This window comes from Theropithecus gelada, chromosome 16 (assembly GCF_003255815.1).
Source record: "Theropithecus gelada isolate Dixy chromosome 16, Tgel_1.0, whole genome shotgun sequence".
NCBI classification, from domain to species: domain Eukaryota; kingdom Metazoa; phylum Chordata; class Mammalia; order Primates; family Cercopithecidae; genus Theropithecus; species Theropithecus gelada.
In genome coordinates, this window is record NC_037684.1 from 57,460,716 (window position 1) to 57,481,360 (window position 20,645).

Here is a 20,645-nt window from a genome sequence, read left to right on the forward strand (position 1 = left end):
TTTTTTTTTTTTTTTTTTTTTTTAGTAGAGACGGGGTTTCACCGTGTTAGCCAGGATGGTCTCGATCTCCTGACCTCGTGATCCGCCCGTCTCGGCCTCCCAAAGTGCTGGGATTACAGGCTTGAGCCACCGCGCCCGGCCGAGTTTTTTGTATTTTTTAGTAGAGACGGGGTTTCACCGAATTAGCCAGGATGGTCTTGTTCTTCTGACCTCGTGATCCGCCCGTCTCAGCCTCCCAAAGTGCTGGGATAACAGGCTTGAGCCACCGCGCCCGGCCTGTATTTTTAGTAGAGACAGAATTTCACCATGTTGGCCTGGGTGGTCTCGAACTCCTGACCTCAGGTGATCTGCCCACCTGGGCCTCCCAAAGTGCTGGGATTACAGGCGTGAGCCACCGCGCCCAGCCCCTAGGTTTCAGACAGCTTCAGGGAGGGCTTGAGAAAGAGGACTTTGGAGACAAAGGGCAGGGGTGACTTCCCTGCCAAGAGGAGCTGGTTTCTGGCCTTCAGGGGAATACCCCATGTCTAAAGGCGCGCTGGCAGGCCCCCATCCTGGGCAGAGCAGAGCAGTGCGGGATCCACAATGGCCCACCCAACCTCGTCCTGGCCAGGGCACTTACTGGCTGATTGCTTAAATCCCTTGGCAGAGTGGACGATGACATGAAGGAAGCCATAGAGTCCTGGAGACTCGTCGTCTGCAAGAGAGAAAAGCCCCCAGGGCAGAGGGTGGTCAGCGGCTCCCCTCGGCCTCCACCCCAGGCCGGCGGGAGGCAGATGGGGTATGAGACTCAGTTGAGTCTTGGTCCAACATCACCACCTGGTGGCCAGATGAAAAAGTTTCCGAAGGCCACTGCTTCCTCGGATGTGAGCTGCCCGGGGTAGGGCTGGAGGGTCCTTCTCTCCTCCACTCAGCCTGGGGGTGTCCAGCACACCCACCATCCTGGCCCAGGGACTTAATACCATTCCCCATGGCTACGGTCCCTCCCTCCGAATCCTGCCTATCCTGGCAGTGAAAACTGACCGATATGAGAAATGATTCTGCTAATGGCAGAGAGAAGGCCCAGCTCTGCCCCCGCTTGGGACACAGGGGTCCCTAGATGCCCCTCCTATGACGAGGAAAGCTTGCCTTCAGAACCCTGTTCACAAAGTGAACCCTTTTCCAGCACACAGGCAGCAAGAATCCACCCACTCTGGTCAGTTCCCAGCCCTGATCACAGCTCCCCACTGCTCAAAACCGCCCCCAGACTCCTGGACTTACGGGATGAACTCCAAACTCCCTGGCTTGGCATTTGAGGCCTTTCAAGAGCTGGTCCCTGGAAACTTCCAGCCTCATTTCCCATACACCGTTTTATCCACCGGCTCCACTCTCTCATGAATATATTAACAGCACAATCTCAGTGCACCAGGGTGCCAGTTCTCCCAAGCCAGACAGAGCGGCCCGAGGAAAAGCCCAGGTCATCTGGAAACTCAGGAGACAGTCGCCCCTACCCAGGCTCTGTGTCCCTGGCCAGTGAACAGTCTCACCACAGCCGAGCAGGGATCAGCCATTTACAGCTACGTGTCTGCCTGGGTCCTTATGGGAAGCCGGCCACGCTCTGGGGGCTGGGACCTGCCAGTTGGACAACCTCAGGTTCCCAAGCTTACCGTCTTTATTGCTGGTGACAGGAATGTTGTGTACAGTCCTAAGCTTGAAACAGGATCCTGTGAGCACCTGGAGCTCCACTGAGCTCAGGACAAAGGCCTGGAGATCTGGAGGGAGAGCCGAGAGAGAAGGGAGCGTGGGCACTGGTCCACTAGGACCCTCTGCTCTTCCCTGGAGGCTGCAGGAAGACGGCCTAATCCCTGGGGCAGAGTTGGTCCCTGCGAGGGAGGGGGAAGGATTTGTGGACACAGGGGGATGGGTATAGGTGCTGTCAGAGGGGTCAGAGTAGGAGAATCTGACTGAAGAGGTTTGCGTGTGTGCGTGCATGTGTGTTTGTGTGTGTGTGTGTGTGTGTGTGTGTGTGTGTGTGTGTGGTGTATGTGTTTTGGTTTTGTTTTTTGAGAAGAAGTCTCGCTCTGCTGCCCACGCTGGAGTACAGTGCTGTGATCTCAGCTCACTGCAGCCTCCGCCTCCCGGGTTCAAGGGATTCTCCTGCTTCAGCCTCCTGAGTAGCTGGGATTACAGGTGCCCGCTACCACACCCGGCTAATTTTTGTGTTTTTAGTAGATGGGGTTTCATCACGTTGCCCAGGCTGATCTCAAACTCCTGACTGGGATTACAGGCGTGAGCCACCGCACCCAGCCTGTGTGGTGTGTGTGTGTGTGTGTGTGTGTGTGGTGTGTGTGGGGTGTGTGTGTGTGTGTGTGTAAGAGAGAAAGAGAAAAAGAGGGGCAGAGAGAAAAAGAGAAAGCCCAGGCTGGGCCCTGGGTGCAGTCCCAGGACTAAATCATCATGTCTTTAAGCCAATCACTTAGATTCTTCGGGTCTCAATATACAACATCCTTAAATGCCCACCCCCGGCACCTTCGAGGGTGACTGTGAGGGCCAAAGACGTGATACTGGACACGAAATACTTAGAAATACAAAAGGCCCATCATTGCCACAGACATATTCGGGGAGTGCGGAAGGGGCAGGAATTTACCCTTCTTCTGTAGTTTCTGAATTGCTTCTCTCCACTCTGACCTCTCGTAGTCCGAGGACAGCAGGAACAGGTAACTCTGAAGAGAGATGAGAATGCAGTGGGTGACCACAGTCAGGCCAAACGTATTCCCAGATACTGGGGACCCCACCAAAGCTCCTTCTTTTTTTTGAGACAGAGTTTCACTTGTTACCCAGGCTCGAGTGCAGTGGCACAATCTCGACTCACTGCAACCTCCGCCTCCCAGGCTCAAGCGATTCTCCTGCCTCGGCCTCCCGAGTAACTGAGATTACAGGTGCACCTGCCACCACGCCCGGCTAATTTTTGCTATTTTTAGTAGAGACGGGGTTTTGCCACGTTGGCCAGGCTGGTCTCAAACTCCTGACCTCAGGTGATCTGCCTGCCTCGGCCTCCCAAAGTGCTGGGATTACAGGCGTGAGCCACCTTGCCCGGCCCAAAGCTCCTCCTTATCCCGGCACCGCTGACCTTGGAGAAGGAGGCAGCTGGGGGTGTGTGGGTGAAGGGGAAGCTCCTTCCTGGAAAGCCAAGGTGACAGGAGCAGCCGTGCCAGGGACGGCCAGCAGAGGGCACTCATTCCACACAAGTGGGGAGAGTGAGTCAACAGCCGGAGCCACAGCAGCCTCCTTAGGAAGAGGGGCCCGAGTTTCTGGTTCCTACAGGTTGGGGCCAGGAGCCATAGACTGGGCCGCTCTGGACTAAGGAAGGGGCTGTCTTGGTCCCACCCCCACCCTTCCTGACCTTTCCATTCCGATTGTGGATCCTGAACGGGATTGTGGGGGAGTTGAGCAGCAGCAGGAACTCATTCTCAAACATCTTCTTCTTCAGACGCTCGATGGCCCGGCTCTGGCCTTTGTTGGCTTTCTGTAGGGGGTGGGGACACAGAGGGTTTCGCTCACACTCAGGCCTTTCTCACGAGCAGCACTAAGCACGACACTCCGCTGTGTGTTAATCGTGCTCTTTACATTTTCCATATTTCATGATGTTTTGACATCTTGTGGCAGGAGAGGCGGGTACCGGGGTGAGAAACTGCTCCCCCGCAGGGCTCGCTAATTTCTAAGACTGTCAGTGACGCCCTGTGAGCACAGCTCTCATTCACACACCCACTGATCCAGAGCCCATGTCCCCAACTACCTTCTCTACCCGACGCTCACTCGCCCAGCCAGCATCTCCTCTGCCCCACGTTACCCAGGGCCAGGGTCCAGGTCACTAGAGACCACCCCTCTAGCCCAGGGCTGCCAACGTAATGGAAGCCAGCCAGTGCCAAGCCCTTTCCCTGCCCTGCCCTGTTTCTCCACGGAAAAGTTGTGGCCACACTTTCCTTCCACTCCTGCCTCCTGCTCAAAGCTGGCGCCTCCCCACGTGGCCCTGGGCGGGGTGCTATGCCTCCTTCTCTTGGGAACCCTAAATAACACAAATATTACAGTAGCATTAGCCTCTCGGGACTGTCACTCTGTTGCCTCCACACATTCAATTCTGGGTACAACAGAGACGCCTGCGTAGGAAAACCTCAGACACCTTTCAGCCTGAAGCTCCGCCTGCTAGCCTGGCACCAAGACCCCCATAGCAGGGTTCCGGCCCCCCTGCCCCGTGGACAACCCACCCGGCCCCCTCGGCTCAGCCTCCCTCCCTCACCAGCCATTCATCCTCTGTGGGCAGAGCCTGCTCCCTCAGTGTTCCCAGTTTCTGCCTATTTCATAAAGGATCCTCTCCCTTTTATTAACCGCGATTATGCTCCAAGTCTCAGCGTGCAAGGCCATCCTCAAGCTCCTAAGTTACAATTCCTCTCTGGAGCGTTTTGTTCTTTTTAACCCACTGGACTGGCAAAACTGTAACGAATGTTCCCAGCCAGTGTTGTGACACTGTGGGGGACCGTCACCCTCACACACCGCGGGGGGAATGCCGTCGGTCACAGCTTTTTCAGACGTAAGCCTGACAATGAAGGGCACGCTCACTCTGCCCTGCCCCTCCCCCCGGAGGGGATCTACTGCAGAGAGGCACACGCGCAGCGGTGTTTACTGTCGACCTGCCTGCTAAGAGCGAAGAATCAGAAACCATCCAAATATCCAAAAACATCTGCATGCAGTCAAGCGACAGAGCGGGACGCAGTTGTTAAAAAGAATCTGATGCCGCCGGGCGCAGCGGCTCACGCCTGAAATCCCAGCACTTTGGGAGGCCGAGGTGGGCGGATCGTTTGAGGTCAGGAGTTCGAGACCCGCCTGGCCAACATGGTGAAACCCCGTATCTACTAAGAATGCAAAAACTACCGGGCGCGGTGGCGGGCGCCTGTAATCCCAGCTACTCGGGAGGCTGAGGCAGGAGAGTCGCTTGAACCCGGGAGGTGGAAGTTCCAGTGAGCCAAGATCACACCACTGCACTCCAGCCTGGGTGACAGAGCGAGATTCCATCTCAGAAAGAATCTGACACATCCAAAGGGCTCAAAGACCCACTGTGGAGTGAAATGCTGAAGTTGCAAAACAGCACGTGTAGTCTAGTCTCATTGTACACACACGTGCGCGCACACACACACACACACAGGTGCACACCAGTATAAGCAAAGAAGAGTTCAGAAGAACACACCTCCAGCTGTTAGCAATGGGAGGTGGGTGGCGACCAGCTTTACCCTGTACATGCTGGTACTATGAGCATTTCTCATTATAACAAGCCAGTATTACACTGGTGATTAGAAAAAACATGAAAGTTTTAAAAATTATTATTAAAAGGACAAGGCCGGGCGCAGTGGCTCACGCCTGTAATCCCAGCACTTTGGGAGGCCGAGGCAGGTGGATCACAAAGTCAGGAGTTCGAGACCAGCCTCACTGACACGGTGAAACCCCGTCTCTACTAAAAACACAAAAACTTAGCCGGGCGTGGTGGCGTGTGCCTGTAGTCCCAGCTACTTGGGAGGCTGAGGCAGGAGAATTGCTTGAACCCGGGAGGCAGAGGTTGCAGTGAGCCGAGATTATGCTACTGCACTCCAATGTGGGTGACAGAGTGAGAATCTGTCTCAAAAAAAAAAAAAAAAAAAAGAACAAATCACTGCTTCTTCCATGACTCAGAGGACGGCACCTGTGCCTCCCTAGTGACTCACCACATGTGCCACGCTCTGTGGTCAGCAAGGGGCGTATCTGCTTCCTCCACTGGACAGGGATATCCATGAGGCACCCGGCGCACCCCAGGCACCGCAGCCAGTGGGGCTCAGTGACTCTTGACTGGGCGCAAGGCCACATCTGCACAGCTGGGGCAACAGCGGGGGCAGGAAGCCTGCTGACTCCCGGGCGGGTGAGAAACCGGCGCACAGGATGCTCCTGGGCGGGGACTGTGGGCAGGGCCCAGCGGTTCAGGAGGGGGACAGCTGTGCTCGTGAGGGAGCTCCCTCTGGGCAGATGTACCCCCAGTTAGACCCTCCGTCCTAGGACATCCCCGGCCCTGAACACTCCTCGGTTATAACGGTGATCTTTCTTTCCCCTGTTCTTTTTTTTTTTTTTTTTTTTTTTGAGACGGAGTCTCGCTCTGTCGCCCAGGCTGGAGTGCAGTGGCCGGATCTCAGCTCACTGCAAGCTCCGCCTCCCGGGTTTATGCCATTCTCCTGCCTCAGCCTCCCGAGTAGCTGGGACTACAGGCGCCCGCCACCTCGCCCGGCTAGTTTTTTGTATTTTTTAGTAGAGACGAGGTTTCACCGTGTTAGCCAGGATGGTCTCGATCTCCTGACCTCGTGATCCGCCCGTCTCGGCCTCCCAAAGTGCTGGGATTACAGGCTTGAGCCACCGCGCCCGGCCATCCCCTGTTCAAAGAGAGATGCTTGAGTTGAAAGAATCCTTAGAGAGGCCATCTGGTCATGTTTTCTTCAATAATTGTTTGTTTATTAAGTACCTTTTTTTTTTTTTTGAGATGGAGTCCCACTCACTCTGTTGCCCAGGCTGGAGTATAGTGGCGCGATCTCGGCTCACTGCAACCTCCACCTCCCAGGTTCACACAGTTCTCCTGCCTCAGCCTCCCAGGTGGCTGGGATTACAGGCGCCCACCACCACACCCAGCTAAATTTTGTACTTTTCGTAGAGAAGGGCCTTCACCATGTTGGCCAGGCTGGTCTTGAACTTCTAGCCTCAAGTGATCCACCTGCCATGGCCTCCCAAAGTGCTGGGATTACTGGCGTGAGCCACCGTGCTGGGCCCTAAGTACCTATTTTTTACGTGTTAAGTATTAGGAACATAAAACAGAAGAAAACAGCGCTGTCAGTGGAGTTCACTTTCTACTGGGGAAGAGAAGAGGCTGACAATGCAATTATAATTCAGTAGCATTTAAGCAAAGCCACAGGTGAACAAAAAGCCACAGGATCTGGGGACAGGGCACCCAATGCAGACTGTGGTGGCGGTGGGTGTCAGAGAAGCTTCCCAGGGGCGGTGAGGCCTAAGCTGAACCTGAGAGGTGAGGAAAAGAGACCAGACTGACCAAACCGCTCCACGCCCTTCCTCCACTCCAGGCCCCTCCTCAGCTCCAGGCCCTTCCTCCGCTCCCTGGGAGGCTCCTCTTGCGGTGCCTTCCTCTAAACACTGTTGTTGTTGTGTGAACTGAGGGCTATGCATGTTCCTCTAAACACTGTTGTTGTTATGTGAACTGAGGGCTTTACATGTTCCTCTGAACACTGTTGTTGTGTGAACTGAGGGCTTTACATGTTCCTGTAAACACTGCTGTTGTGTGAACTGAGGGCTATGCATGTTCCTCTAAACACTGTTGTTGTTATGTGAACTGAGGGCTTTACATGTTCCTCTAAACACTGTTGTTGTCATGTGAACTGAGGGCTTTACATGTTCCTCTAAACACTGTTGTTACGTAAACTGAGGGCTTTACATGTTCCTCTAAACACTGTTGTTGTGTGAACTGAGGGCTATGCATGTTCCTCTAAACACTGTTGTTATGTGAACTGAGGGCTTTACATGTTCCTCTAAACACTGTTGTTGTGTGAACTGAGGGCTATGCATGTTCCTCTAAACACTGTTGTTATGTGAACTGAGGGCTTTACATGTTCCTCTAAACACTCTTGTTGTGTGAACTGAGGGCTATGCATGTTCCTCTAAATAGCACTTTGGCTGCATCCATGCATACTGGTATGTAGTACACTCATTTCCAGGCAGCTCTAAACAGTTTGCAGTTCCCATTTTGAATTTTGATTTCCTCTTTACCTTGTCAGTCTGAACTTTCCAAACCAATATTCTTTTTTTTTTTTTTTTTTAGACAGAGTCTCACTCTGTTGCTCAGGCTGGAGTGCAAAAGTGCAATCTCAGCTCACGGCAACCTCTGCCTCCCAGATTCAAGCAATTCTCCTGTCTCAGCCTCTTGAGTAGCTGGGATTACAGGCACAAGCCACCACATCCGGCTAATTTTGTATTTTCAGTAGAGATGGGGTTTCACCATGTTGGCCAGACCAGTCTCGAACTCCTGACCTCAGGTGACCTGCCTGCCTGGGCCTCCTAAAGTGCTGGGATTACAGGCGTGATCCACCACGCCTGGAAAATTTTGTATTTTTAGTAGAGATGGGGTTTTACCATATTGGCCAGACTGATCTCGAATGCCTGACCTCAGGTGATCCACCCGCCTCAGCCTCCCAAAGTTCTGGGATTACAGGTGTAAGCCACTGCGCCCAGGCTGACCAATTTTCTTGTTCACTTCTAATTTTACTCCACTGTGGTCTGTCAACATGACTTGTATGCTATCAACTTTTTGAAAAATGTTGAGATTTCCTTAGTGGCCTGTTATAGGATAAATGTGAATGTTGCACACATGTGTGACAACAATCTCAGTTTTCTGTCAGGGCACAAGCTTCTTGGCATTTTTACGCCAAGCGTGTTAATTGTGGCATTCAGGTTCTCTCTCTCCTTATTTATTTGCCTACTTGATCTGTCAGTTTCTGAGAGGCCTCCCAGGTCTTTTTCCTTGCACAGGTCCGCACAGGTCCTGCTTTTCCTTACATTCCTTACAAAAAGCCTCCTTTTTCTTCTCTTGCTTCCCCGACCCCGCTGCCTTTTTTTTTTTTTTTTTTTTTTTTTAAATACAGAATCTCACTCTATTGCCCAGGCTAGAGTGCAACGGCATGATCTTGGCTGACTGCAACCTCTACCTCCCGGGTTGAAGCCATTCTCCTGCCTCAGCCTCCCAAGTAGCTGAGATTACAGGCACCCACCACCGTGCCAATTTTTGTACTTTTAGTAGAGACAGGGTTTTGGCATGTTGGCCAGGCTGGTCTCAAACTCCTGGCCTCAGGTGATCCACCTGCCTCAGCCTCCCAAAGTGCTGGGATTACAGGTGTAAGCCACTGCGCCTGGCTGCTTGCTTCCCCTTTCTATCGTGTTCAACATGCACTGCTTTCCAGGGCACTCTCCATGTTAGCCCCACGAAATCCTGAGCACTGACCCCCTCGATCTGCTTGGAGCTACTGTAGTTGGGGTCTTTCCCCTAGTAACTACACACTCAAGGCTGCCTCTCAAACTCTCAAACCTTACAACTTCCCGCCTCCACCTCCCCCAGCACAACTGGCTGAAAGGGCCCCAGGCTCAGATACCAAGCTCTGCTCACCTCCTTCTGGATTTCACTCTTGAGGGCGGAGATCTTCATCTTCATGTCCTCCAGCTCATGGTCTGGGAAGGGGTGCACCTGGGGGCTGGCCTCAGATTCCTCGGGGGACGGAAACACCAGGTCGGCCAGGGGAATGTACCACTTACAGTCATACTGCTGGTGCTTCCTGCAAATGAGCCAGAGGGAGCCATGAGCTAGAGGGAGCCTGGCTCTTCCAGCCTCAACTCCTGGGTCCAGAACCACAGAACCACTGACAGGGGTTGACTGAGAACTTGCCAGAAGCAAGAACGATCCCTGCTCCTGAGAAGCCTGACTAGGAAACACACACGTGGAGCACACGGAGTGATGAGAGCTGGGTTCTGGGGTCTGTCCCGCCTGCAGGGAGCAACTCCACCCCATCACCTTACCAGGCTTCTGGCCTAGACGATTCATGTTGTCAAACATCCCAAACCACTTAGGTATCAAGAAGAGCAAAGCCCTCCTGGCTGGGCTCACATTTTCCTATTCCCCACCCCACACTCCCCCCTCCCTTCTAGACTATCCACGTTCAATATCCTTCAGGCTAGCAATGGAATACAGGTGTTATTCCGAATGCCAACTCTTATCAGGAGAGGTCACATGGGTCAACACTGGGTGGAGGATTACAAAGCCACATCCAAGTCCAGCAAGAAAGCGTGCTCTGGTTGATTAGTAATGTCTGCCGTGGCAAAGGACAACAGGCAGAGGCATGTGTGCTTATTATTGCCATCTCTGCCTCAGAACAATCTCAAACATGATCTAGTTCCAGGGAGTCATGTCCTTTATTAGTATTTTTTAATTATTTTTATTTTGTGAGATGGAGTTTCGCTTTTGTCGCCCAGGCTGGAGTGCAATGGGGCGATCTCCACTCACTCCAACCTCTGCCTCCAGGGTTCAAGCAATTCTCCTACCTCAGCCTCCCGAGTAGCTGGGATTATAGCCGCCCGCCATCACACCCAGCTAATTTTTGTGCTTTCAGTAGAGACGGAGTTTCGCCATGTCGGCCAGGTTGGTCTCGAACTCCTGACCCCAGGTGATCCACCCGCCTTGGCCTCTCAAAGTGCTGAGATTACAGGTGTGAGCCACTGCGCCCGGCCAGTCATCCCTTTATTGAAGTTCCTAATAATCGATCCTTCCCCTAAGACTTAGATTTGCACTTCTCATTCTGACTCAAGTGTTGTGGTGGGTGCATGGCCTGCTACCCCTGTGCTGTACTTGGGGGCACAGCCAGCCAGGGAGGGCTGAAGGGGAGAGGCAGGATAGCCTGGTGGTAAACGCACTAGCTTTGGCATCCCATAGACACGGGTTTGAATCCAGACTGTCGCTTCTCAGCACACCCCTTCTCAGAGAAGGGGTGTGCTTGGCACGTCGTAGGTGATCAGTAAGTGTGGGTGGAAGAATGTGTGAATGAACACGGAATGAGCCTCTCTGCTCAAGGCACAGAGCCGACCCACATTACCGGGTAGAGAGGAGGAGGCACAAAGGAGCTTGCACGTTAGCTTGGGGTTCCAATCCCACCTGTGCCTCTAGCTGTGCAAGCTTGGGCAGCTTATTTACCTTCTCCAAGGCTCTTCTCTCATCTACGATAAGGGGACAACAGTCACTACTTTGTGGAGTTGTTGGGAGGACTAGAAATCACGTATTCAAAGGATGTGTCACAGCACCTGGCACGGCCTAAACCCTCAATAAATAGTAGCAGGGGACGTGGTGAATATTCACAGCACTGCAGTTAGCAGAAATTCAGAGACGTCTAATAAAAAGAGAATGCTTAAGTAAACGATTGCACATCCACTGGTAACCGTGCAGGAAAGTAAAAGGATGATTATGAAGATGAGGCAGCAACAGGGAAACTGCTTATGACACGAAATAGAAACAGCAGAGCCCCAAATTGGGCATTCGCTGTGATTATGACTGTGTGAAGAAACATGAGAACATTTCAAAACAGGGAAGGAAGCAGCGCGGCAGGAGGCGGACCTCATGCTTCAGTGGGGAACGGGGTTTCCTCCAATGTCCTTATATTATCTTTATAATTAAAAACATGACTTATTTTCAAAAAAAAAAAAAAAAGGCTATGTGGTGAAATTAGGTTAATTAATACAGTTTTTAAAAGGAAAAATCCAGCCGGGCACGGTGGCTCACGCCTGTAATCCCAGCACTTTGGGAGGCCAAAGCGGGCAGATCACCTGAGGTCAGGAGTTCGAGACCAGCCTGGCTGACACGGCAAAACCCCGTCTCTACTAAAAATGCAAAACTTAGCCAGGCGTGGTGGCGTGCACCTGTAATCCCAGCTACCCAGGAGGCTGAGGCAGGAGAATCACTTGAACCCGGGAGGTGGAGGTTGCAGTGAGCCAAGATCACACCACTGCACTCCAGCCTGAGCAACAGAGCAAGACCCTGTCTCAAAAGAAAAAAAAACCCACAAAGTTGCAGAAGCCTCCATGGGGGGCAGGGTCCGGCCCCCTTCCCCCAGCCCACGTCCCTGGACTCACACTCAACACGCAAAGGTCCAGCTCCCTCCCTCGGCCCTGTGTCCCTGGACTCGCACACTCACCCTGCAGAGGTCCGGCCCCCTCCCCCAGCCCGTGTCCCTGGACTCACACTCACCCTACAGAGGTCCGATCCCTCCCCACCCCATGTCCCTGGACTCGCACACTCACCCCCCAGACGTCCGGCCCCCCCCCCCACCCCGTGTCCCTGGACTCGCACTCACCCCGCAGAGGTCCGGCCCCCACCCCGTGTCCCTGGACTCGCACTCACCCCGCAGAGGTCCGGCCCCCACCCCATGTCCCTGGACTCGCACTCACCCCGCAGAGGTCCGGCCCCCTCGCCCACCCCATGTCCCTGGACTCGCACACTCACCCCGCAGAGGTCCGGCCCCCTCCCCATGTCCCTGGACTCGCACTCACCCCGCAGAGGTCCGGCCCCCTCCCCCAACCCATGTCCCTGGACTCGCACTCACCCCGCAGAGGTCCAGCCCCCTCCCCATGTCCCTGGACTCGCACTCACCCTGCAGAGGTCCGGCCCCCTCCCCATGTCCCTGGACTCGCACTCACCCCGCAGAGGTCCGATCCCTCCCCCACCCCGTGTCCCTGGACTCGCACTCACCCCGCAGACGTCTTCTTCAGCTTGGCACACAGTAGGACATCTGTAAAGAGGAAGACATGCCGCAGCTTCCGGGAGCTCTCCGACACTTCCACCAGGAAGCCGTCCTTCACCAGCTGTCGTGTCTGAGGGAGATGGCAGACCCCAGCCTGCTCAGAGGGGAGTGCGGCCGAGGGCCGAGCCTGCATGCGGGGGCACGGCCAGCCAGGGAGGGCTGAACCGAGGGGCGGCATAGCCTGTAACCCCTTAACCAAGGTGGGTCAAGCATTGCCTTCGGAGTCACACGGATGTGGGTTTGGATCCCGACAGGCTTCTCAGCTGTGATCTCGGGCGGCTCCCTGACCTCTCTGAATCCCAGTTCACCTGCTGTAAAGTGCGGATGATGATGTCTGCCTCCTAAGGTGACTCATCGAGATGGTGCGTGTACAACAGCACAGTGCCTGGCACATCAAGTGTGCGCAACGCACGGGGCTCTCCGCAGCTACCCCTGGTGCCCCCTGCCCAGGACAACCTGGTTTCTCCACCCTGGGGCACGTACATCCCCGCTTGCAATCCCTCCCGACCGCAGCAGAGAACTTCATCTAGTTCCGGCTCAACCGAGAGCTGAGACCCGCTCAGGCCTGTCCGCGCTACTCCTCCCTGGCTTCTCTAGCCCCCACCCCCGGGGGACGAGACCTGGGTGGTCCAGCCTGGGGCTGCAGCCGTGTCCAGAAGGGACCTGCAGCCAACTCTAACTTGGGCTCTGGGTGGTTTCTGCTCCAAGTGGGATTTCAAGAGTTTCCAACCCCCGCTCAGAGCCAGGAGGCCGTCCCCATCTGTCCCAGCCTTTCCTGTATGATACGCGGTGTGACCTACGTCTGCTGTAACATGTAGGTGAGCATATTCAAAGTATACAATTAAGATGACCGAGGCCAGACGCGGTGGCTCATGCCTGTCATCCCAGCACTTTGGGAGGCCGAGGCGGGCAGATCACCTGAGGTCTGGAGTTCGAGACCAGCCTGGCCAACATGGTAAAACCCCGTCTCTAGTAAAAATACAAAAATTAGCTGGGCGTGGTAACACCTGCCTGTTATCCCTGCTAGGAGTTTGGGAGGCTGAGGCAGGAGATTTGCTTGAACCCAGAGGGTGGAGGTTGCAGTGAGCTGACATTGCGCCATTGCACTCCAGCCTGGGCGACACAGTGAGACTCAGTCTCAAAAAAAAAGATGACCATTGGCCGGGCGTGGTGGCTCACGCCTGTAATCCCAGCACTTTGGGAGGCTGAGGTGGGCAGATCATGAGGTCAGGAGATGGAGACGATCCTGGCTAACACGGTGAAACCCCATCTCTACTAAAAATACAAAAAATTAGCTGGGCGTGGTGGCGGGCGCCTGTAGTCCCAGCTACTCAGGAGGCTGAGGCAGGAGAATGGCGTGAACCCGGGAGGTGGAGCTTGCAGTGAGCTGAGATCGCACCACAGCACTCCAGCTTGGGCGACAGAGCGAGACTCTGTCTCAAAAAAAAAAAGAAAAAAAGATGACCGAAAACTGAGGGTACGCTAAGGCTGAGCCCTCTGGAGATTTTTCAGATATTCCCAGAGTAAAAGACACGAGGGCATCCCCGGACGCTGCACACCAGCCCCAGGAGCTGCAGAGGATCGGCTCTCTGCCCAGTGGACACTCTCCAGGCCTGTCCCTCACCACTTTCTCCCCAGGAGAACCTGGGGGCTCGTAAACAGACCAGAGGAGCAGAAACCCCGTCAGCCTCACTCCTAATGGCCTCCCCCGGACAGGAAGCCTTTCACCTGTGCCCAGATGCCAACCCAAGAGGGCAACCGTCCCTCTCATGCTTCCTGGTACTCCCCTCACTGGGCCGTCCCCACCCTTCCACCAAGAAGGGCCCCCGGGGAATGGCTGTCCCACATGCAGGTGCCCACTGGACATTCCAGCAACCTGGACGGCCTCTGTCACCTCCAGCACCAGCTTTTCCTGCTGCGGGCTCCCCCCAAGCTACTGCTCGTGCAGGCCCAGCTGAAACAGCTCCAAGCTCCTGCTCCCTTCGCTTCCCAGGGACGCTGACGGCATCACACTGGCAGAGGGAGGTGTCTGCATTCAAGAACCAGGCACCCAGAGGCCGGCTTCCCCGGCACGGGGGAGAACGCATGGAGCCTCCAGACAGCCCCGGGCGAGGAATCCAGCTCTGATACCTGGGGCTGAAAGACCGTGTGGTAAACCTGGAGAGACTCCCTGGCCTCACGTTCTTCTTCTGGCTCACTGGATTGTTATTATTGAGACAGCGTCTCACTCTGTCGGCAAGGCTAGAGTGCAGTGGTGCGATCTTGGCTCACTGTAACCTCCGCCTCCCAAGTTCCAGCAATTCTCTTGCCTCAGCCTCCTGGGTAGCTGGGATTACAGGCACGCACCACCATGCCTGGCTAATTTTTGTATTTTTAGTAAAGACGGGGCTTTGTTGGCCAGGCTGGTCTCGAACTCCTGATCTCAAGTGATCCACCCACCTCGGCCTCCCAAAGTGCTGGGATTACAGGTGTGAGCCACCGCGCCCGGCCTCCCTAGATTATTATGAGGATTAATGAGACACTGGACTTAAAAATCTCTCAGCCTAGGGCCTGGAATGCTGCAGGTCATCAGGGTGACCAAGGACTGAAGACCTCTCCTTGGCTGGGAAATGGGAATCAGGGCTGGAGAGGCATGGAGCACCCAGCACCACCTGTGTGTGAGAGAAGGGGACGAGGGATCTGGCCCACCCCATACTTCTCAGCCTGGGTGACGGGCCGTGCTGGGCCCTGAGCTCACCTCCCCCTTGGGTGTTGTGACTGCAGTCCGGCGGGGGTCGATGTCCTCGTTGATGCTGGATAGGAAGTTCTGGGAGATGCGGAGAGCATCCTGCAGCAGTGGGTAGTCGGGGTGGTCCACAGGTGTGTGCTTCAGCAGGTCCTGGGAAGGGTGAGGCAGTGGGTTGAGGGGAGCGGCTCTGGGGCCCGATGTGTGGCCACAGGGGAGTGCTCAGTCCCCACCCAAAGAATCCAAAGGATGGGCACTCAGGCACCCACCTAATTCCTGAAAAATCTGAACTACAAATCAGAGTCAGGCAGGGTGCAGTGGCTCATGCCTGAAATCTCAGTACTTTGGGAGGCCGAGGTGGGGGATCACTTGAGATCAGGAGTTCGAGACCAGCCTGGGCAACACGGTGAAACCCCATCTCTAGTAAAAATATAAAAATTAGCTGGGCATGGTGGCGGGCACCTGTAGTCCCAGCTACTTGGGAGGCTGAGGCAGGAGAATCGCTTGAACCTGGGAGGCAGAGCTTGCAGTGAGCTGAGATCGTGCCACTGCACTCCAGCCTGGGTGACAGTAAAAATAAAAAACAAAGAAATAAAAATAAAAAGAAGAGCCAGTGCAGCAGGTGGAGGGCCCTGGCTGCTCCCTCTTCTCCCGGTTACAGTCATTATTCTTTCCCGGTGGGGAGGCCAGGTGGAGGCTCATCCCCCTGAGCAGCTGGGAGAGAAACCGAAGGCCAGGTGGAGGCTCATCCCCCTGAACAGCTGGGAGAGAAACCGAAGGCCAGGTGGAGGCTCATCCCCCTGAACAGCTGGGAGAGAAACCCGTGTCCACCCTGCAGCTGCTCCAAGGATGCTGGAGACCAGGAGGCAGTGGGTGGGGAAGCAGGAAGTGCCTGCCTCCCGGGGAGCACCTGGCCAGTGTCAAGCTTAGTAGCCAAGCTGTATTCAGGCCCTGGCCTGGGGGCATGGATACTACAGGCCAGAAAGGCATCCTCCGGGCCTAGGGACCCCTGATTCCCCACGTGGGCTGTTCTCAGTGACTCCAGCACCCTCTCACCCCAGACTCAGTCTTCCACCGCACTCCTAAGCCCTCTCTGGCCATTCAGGGGCTTGACACTTACGTGTAGGACTAAGGTGCTCCGAGTGACCCGGTCAATGGGCTTGTAGAGCAGAGCTGTTTGGGAGATAGGGAGGAGGAGGAAGAGGATGATGGACAAGGGCAACCCAGCACCCCAGAGACCAGCGTTGTCCCCCACCCACCTGCTTCCCATGTGAACACCCCTCGCGGGATGCCAGAGTGAGCCCATGGCAGCCCCCACCTCTGTTCTCACTCCCCAGGCAGACCAAGCAGCAGACACTGCCCTGGCAGCCCCAGCTCCCTCTCCAGCCCTGCCTCCTCTCCAATCAGATGTGGCTTCCTCGAGAGCCACGTGCCCCCCCCCCAAGGCCTGTCCTGGCCTCATCTGGCTCAAGGCAGATGCTCCCCTGGACCCCCAGCCCTGAATCACACAGCTCCACCCAGCGACACCCTGCAGAGTCCAGCACACCTGCCACACACAGGACCCCAGAATCACACAGCTCCACCCAGCGATGCCCTGCAGAGTCCAGCACACCTGCCACACGCAGGACCCCAGAACGGGGAAGGAGACATTCTGTGTTTCTAGGAAGGGCAGCTCTCCAGACCTTATCATTCTCAGGCTCCTGCAGCTGAAGGCTGGGCACAGACAGCTGGGATTGGCATGCCTCACTGTGACCCACAGGACTGGCCTCATCTCTCAGAGGAAAGACCCCTCCCCACATCCTCAAACCCCAGAGCAAGCACAGGAAGGCTGGAGGCCAGGGAGGCTGGAGGCAGGGAGGCTGGAGGCCAGGGAGGCAGGGAGGCTGGAGGCCAGGGAGGCCAGAGGTCAGGGAGGCCGGAGGCCAGGGAGGCCAGAGGCAGGGAGGCTGGAGGCCAGGGAGGCCGGAGGCAGGGAGGCTAGAGGCCAGGGAGGCTGGCCTGATCTCCACAGAAAGGCTCTGCTCCCCGAGGCTAGTCTGGTCAACACAGTGAAACCCTGTCTCTACTAAAAACACAAAAAGTAGCCAGGCATGGTGGCACACACCTATAATCCCAGCTACTTGGGAGGCTGAGGCAGGAGAGTCACTTGAACCCGGGAGGCGGAGATGATAGCGAACCAAGATCGCGCCACTGCACTCCAGCCTGGGCAACAACAGCGAAACTCCATCTCAAAAAAAAAAAGAAGAGAAAGGCTGTGCTCTCAACACGTGGCAGCCCGAGGGGCAAAGTTTTCCTGAAGCAACTCAAGTTAGGCCTCACATATGAGAGCCCCAAAGAGGCTGGGAGAACCCAGGCAAGACCAGTCCAGGACCCCAAGAGCCACACCCTCCACAACCCAGACACCAAGTGAGGATGGCTGGGATTCAGCAGGGACAGGTGGAGGTGGCAGCTGGTGGATCAACACTTCCCAACGCCCTTCCTGCATGCAGCTGTGCCCGCCCTCCCAGCAGGAGGCTCAGCTTCAGTTCTGCACCTGGATGCTCTGTCCCTGGGGTCAGGACCTTGGGCCTCCTGCCACAGGGGCAGTGAGAGAGGCACGGTGTTCATCTGGGAAGAAGGATCCCAGACTGGGTGTCCCATAGGACCAGGATGTGACAGGTCCCAGCGTGAACACGCATGCCCTAGCCAGGCCCCAAACCTAAGAGTTCTCCACAGCCTGAGATATAAATATCCCGTGCGCGGCTAAGCAGACACTTCAGGGAGCAATCTGCTGGCTGTGAAGAAAACGCAGCCTCAGCAGGGGCCACCAGCCTTATCTGCAGTCCGAGCTTGGCTGCCCATCAGAATGACTAGGGGAGCTGTTAAAAGATACACATGCCTGCCCCCAGCTCCGTCAACTCAACCCAAATCTCCGCAAGACCACACGGGGCATGAGCATTTTTTAAAAAGCTTCTTTACTGATTTGAATGTATACTAGTGGTTGAAAACCACTGCTTTGTATTTTATGTATTTTAATTTTTAAAAAAAAAATAGAGAGATGAGGGGCCGGGTGCAGTGGCTCACGCCTGTAATCCCAGCACTTTGGGAGGCTGAAGCGGGTGAGTCACTTGCGGTCAGGAGTTCAGGAACAGCCTGGCCAACATGGCAAAAACCCGTCTCTACTAAAAATAAAAAAATTAGCAGGGCCTGGTGGCAGGTGCTTATAATCCCAGCTACTTGGGAAGCTGAGGCAAGGGAATCTCTTGAATCCGGGAGGCGGAAGTTGCAGTGAGCTGAGGTCGTGCCACTGCACTCCAGCCTGGCAACAGAGCGAGACAGGAAGGAAGGAAGGAAGGGACGGAGGGAAAGAAGGAAGGAAGGAAGGGAGGGAGGGAGGGAGGGAGGACAGCGAGCGACAAGGTCTCACTATGTTGCTGGTCTTGAACTCCTGGCCTCAAGCAATCCTCCTGCCTCAGTTTGCCAAAATGTTGGGATTGCAGGCATGAGCCACCATACCCGGCCAACCACTGGTTTACGTAAATACACTTCACATGACACATCTGTAGCCCTTTCTTATCTAGCAATTTCCAGAGACCCTCCCCATGGGCCATGGAAGCTTCAAGGAACGAGGCCAGTCTTGGAGTGTCCTGGGGCACTGAGGGTACAGCCCAGGTCCTTGCTCAGGTGGGTCCATTTCTGAGGCTGTTAAGGCACCCACCTGTGGCTCAGCCCATCTTCGGGGGAAAAATCACACTCGAGAATCCCAGAGACCCAAAAGAAAGCGCAAGCTCAGCAGACACCTGCCGGAGTAGGCCCCAGAGCAGCAGCTCCACAGAAAGCCGACACTGCATTATCGGCTCCCCGCAGCCCTCTCCTGGGTCCCAGGAGGAAGAGGTTTCTGACTGAGCTCAGAGGTCTGCACACATGGCAGGCTGGGTTTCAGAGGGGTTATTAATATGCCTGTGGTCACCTCCAGAGTCCACCTGAGCAGGGCTGCGGAATGAGCCCTGGGAGGGCGGCCAGGAGGACAGGTGCACAGGGAGGGGGCGCTGGGACCACGTCAGATACAGAGGGAACCAGGGGAGCAAGAGCGGCCCTGAAGTTTGTGCTCCCCACGGCCCCTGCACGCCGGGGTCCCCTGAGAACTCAGGGGGAGGCGCTCGCTCTGACCCTTCCCCGTCCCCAGGCTCAGGCAGGCTGGCCTGCTTCCCGCCCGGCCTCACCCACTCTCCCCACCCCTCTCCACTGACTTGGGCGGCAAGCTGGTCTCGCTCTAGTTTGCTGGGTACTCGCTGTGTGCCCAGGGTACTGAGTTAACTGCTTTGCTCACATTATTTCCTGTGATTAAAAAGGGAGGAAATTCTCACTAGCCCCATTTTACAGACAAGACAACTGAGGCCAGAGACGTTCTGTGGCTTGTTCCCCATCACCAAGCTACAAGTGGTGGGAGCTGGGCTTTGAACGCAGATCCACTCACACTCCTGGCTTTGAGCTGCCCCTTCCTCAGGGGAGGGCAGCACCTGTAAAATCTCAATGACCCACAGGAGGGTTCTTGGGAAGAGTGACCAGGATGGGGTGAGCCCCCTCCTCACAAGCTGGCCCTTTCATTCCTCATTCCCCACTTTGAAGCTGACTTCAACAACAGTATCACGGAGACCGAAGCAGCGTGAACTCCAGGTCCCGGGTCGAAGCTTCCTTTTACGGAAGAGAGAGGAAGCCAAGGCTACATTTCCTTTTCAGGGAGGCAGAGTCGAAACCTGACCAACCCCTAGGCCAGATCAAAAAGACCATTTCGCCTCCGATCGCTGACCAGGCCAATTTCAAGTGAGAACAGGGTTGCCGCGGCCATTCTGCCGGGCCGCAGGAGACAGGCTGCCTCAGAGCTTGCTTCCCTCAAGAGGGTCCCGAGAAGATCAAGGGACAGTGGCCCCACACAGCCCCTCCACCACGGCCGCCTCTGGGAAGGAGCCCAGGAAACCTACCGTCTCTCCTCCGCAAGCTGCCACCCCCCTCACGTCAGCCTTCGACAAGGAGCTCCAAGGAGCTCCGGGTTACCAGGGAGATAGGAAGGGAAAGTGACTGAGAAGGGGGCAGAGCCGAAACACCTGGTGGGAAGGAAGAGGAAGGTCCTAAAACCAGCCGCCTGCTGCTCCCACAGACTCTGGCCTGGGAGCCACACGTGCCCGCCCCACTGCCTGCCACAGGCAGGCGGGGCACCCCTTGGCACGCCTTGCCTCTTGGGGCAGGGTCCACGGGCCTCTGGACACCTCCCTGCCTGGGCCGGCTTCATCCTCCTATGACCAACAGTCGTGCTGATGACATGCACCTGTCCCGGGACCTCCCCCATCCCCCCCAGCCAGCTGCGGGAGCTGCAAGGAGGATGGTCTGGGTTCCTTCCACCGAAAGGTGGGGTGTGTGTGACCTTCACAAAGCAGCTTGCCACACCCCCTCTCCCGCTGGCACTGCCGACCTGCCTTCCACAGTTAAGGACCCAGACCTGGCTCCGGTGTCTTTCATGGCTGAAAACAAACCTCTCAGCTCCTTCCTGTTCCCGC

General features: G+C 55.7%; 1 protein-coding gene across 4 annotated transcripts in view; it reads right to left on the reverse strand.

Annotated features, from left to right (window-relative positions):
• ABR (ABR, RhoGEF and GTPase activating protein) overlaps positions 1-20,645 on the reverse strand; it is a 223,968-nt gene that overhangs the window by 50,321 nt on the left and 153,002 nt on the right. For all 4 annotated transcript variants that reach the window (XM_025361130.1, XM_025361131.1, XM_025361133.1 and 1 more), the window contains 8 exons: positions 16,232-16,284; positions 15,124-15,264; positions 12,335-12,456; positions 9,212-9,377; positions 3,380-3,502; positions 2,624-2,699; positions 1,644-1,748; positions 620-694 (listed from right to left, as the gene is read on the reverse strand). In XM_025361130.1, coding sequence (XP_025216915.1) covers positions 620-694; positions 1,644-1,748; positions 2,624-2,699; positions 3,380-3,502; positions 9,212-9,377; positions 12,335-12,456; positions 15,124-15,264; positions 16,232-16,284 — 861 coding nt within the window. The remainder of the gene's footprint in view (positions 1-619; positions 695-1,643; positions 1,749-2,623; positions 2,700-3,379; positions 3,503-9,211; positions 9,378-12,334; positions 12,457-15,123; positions 15,265-16,231; positions 16,285-20,645) is intronic.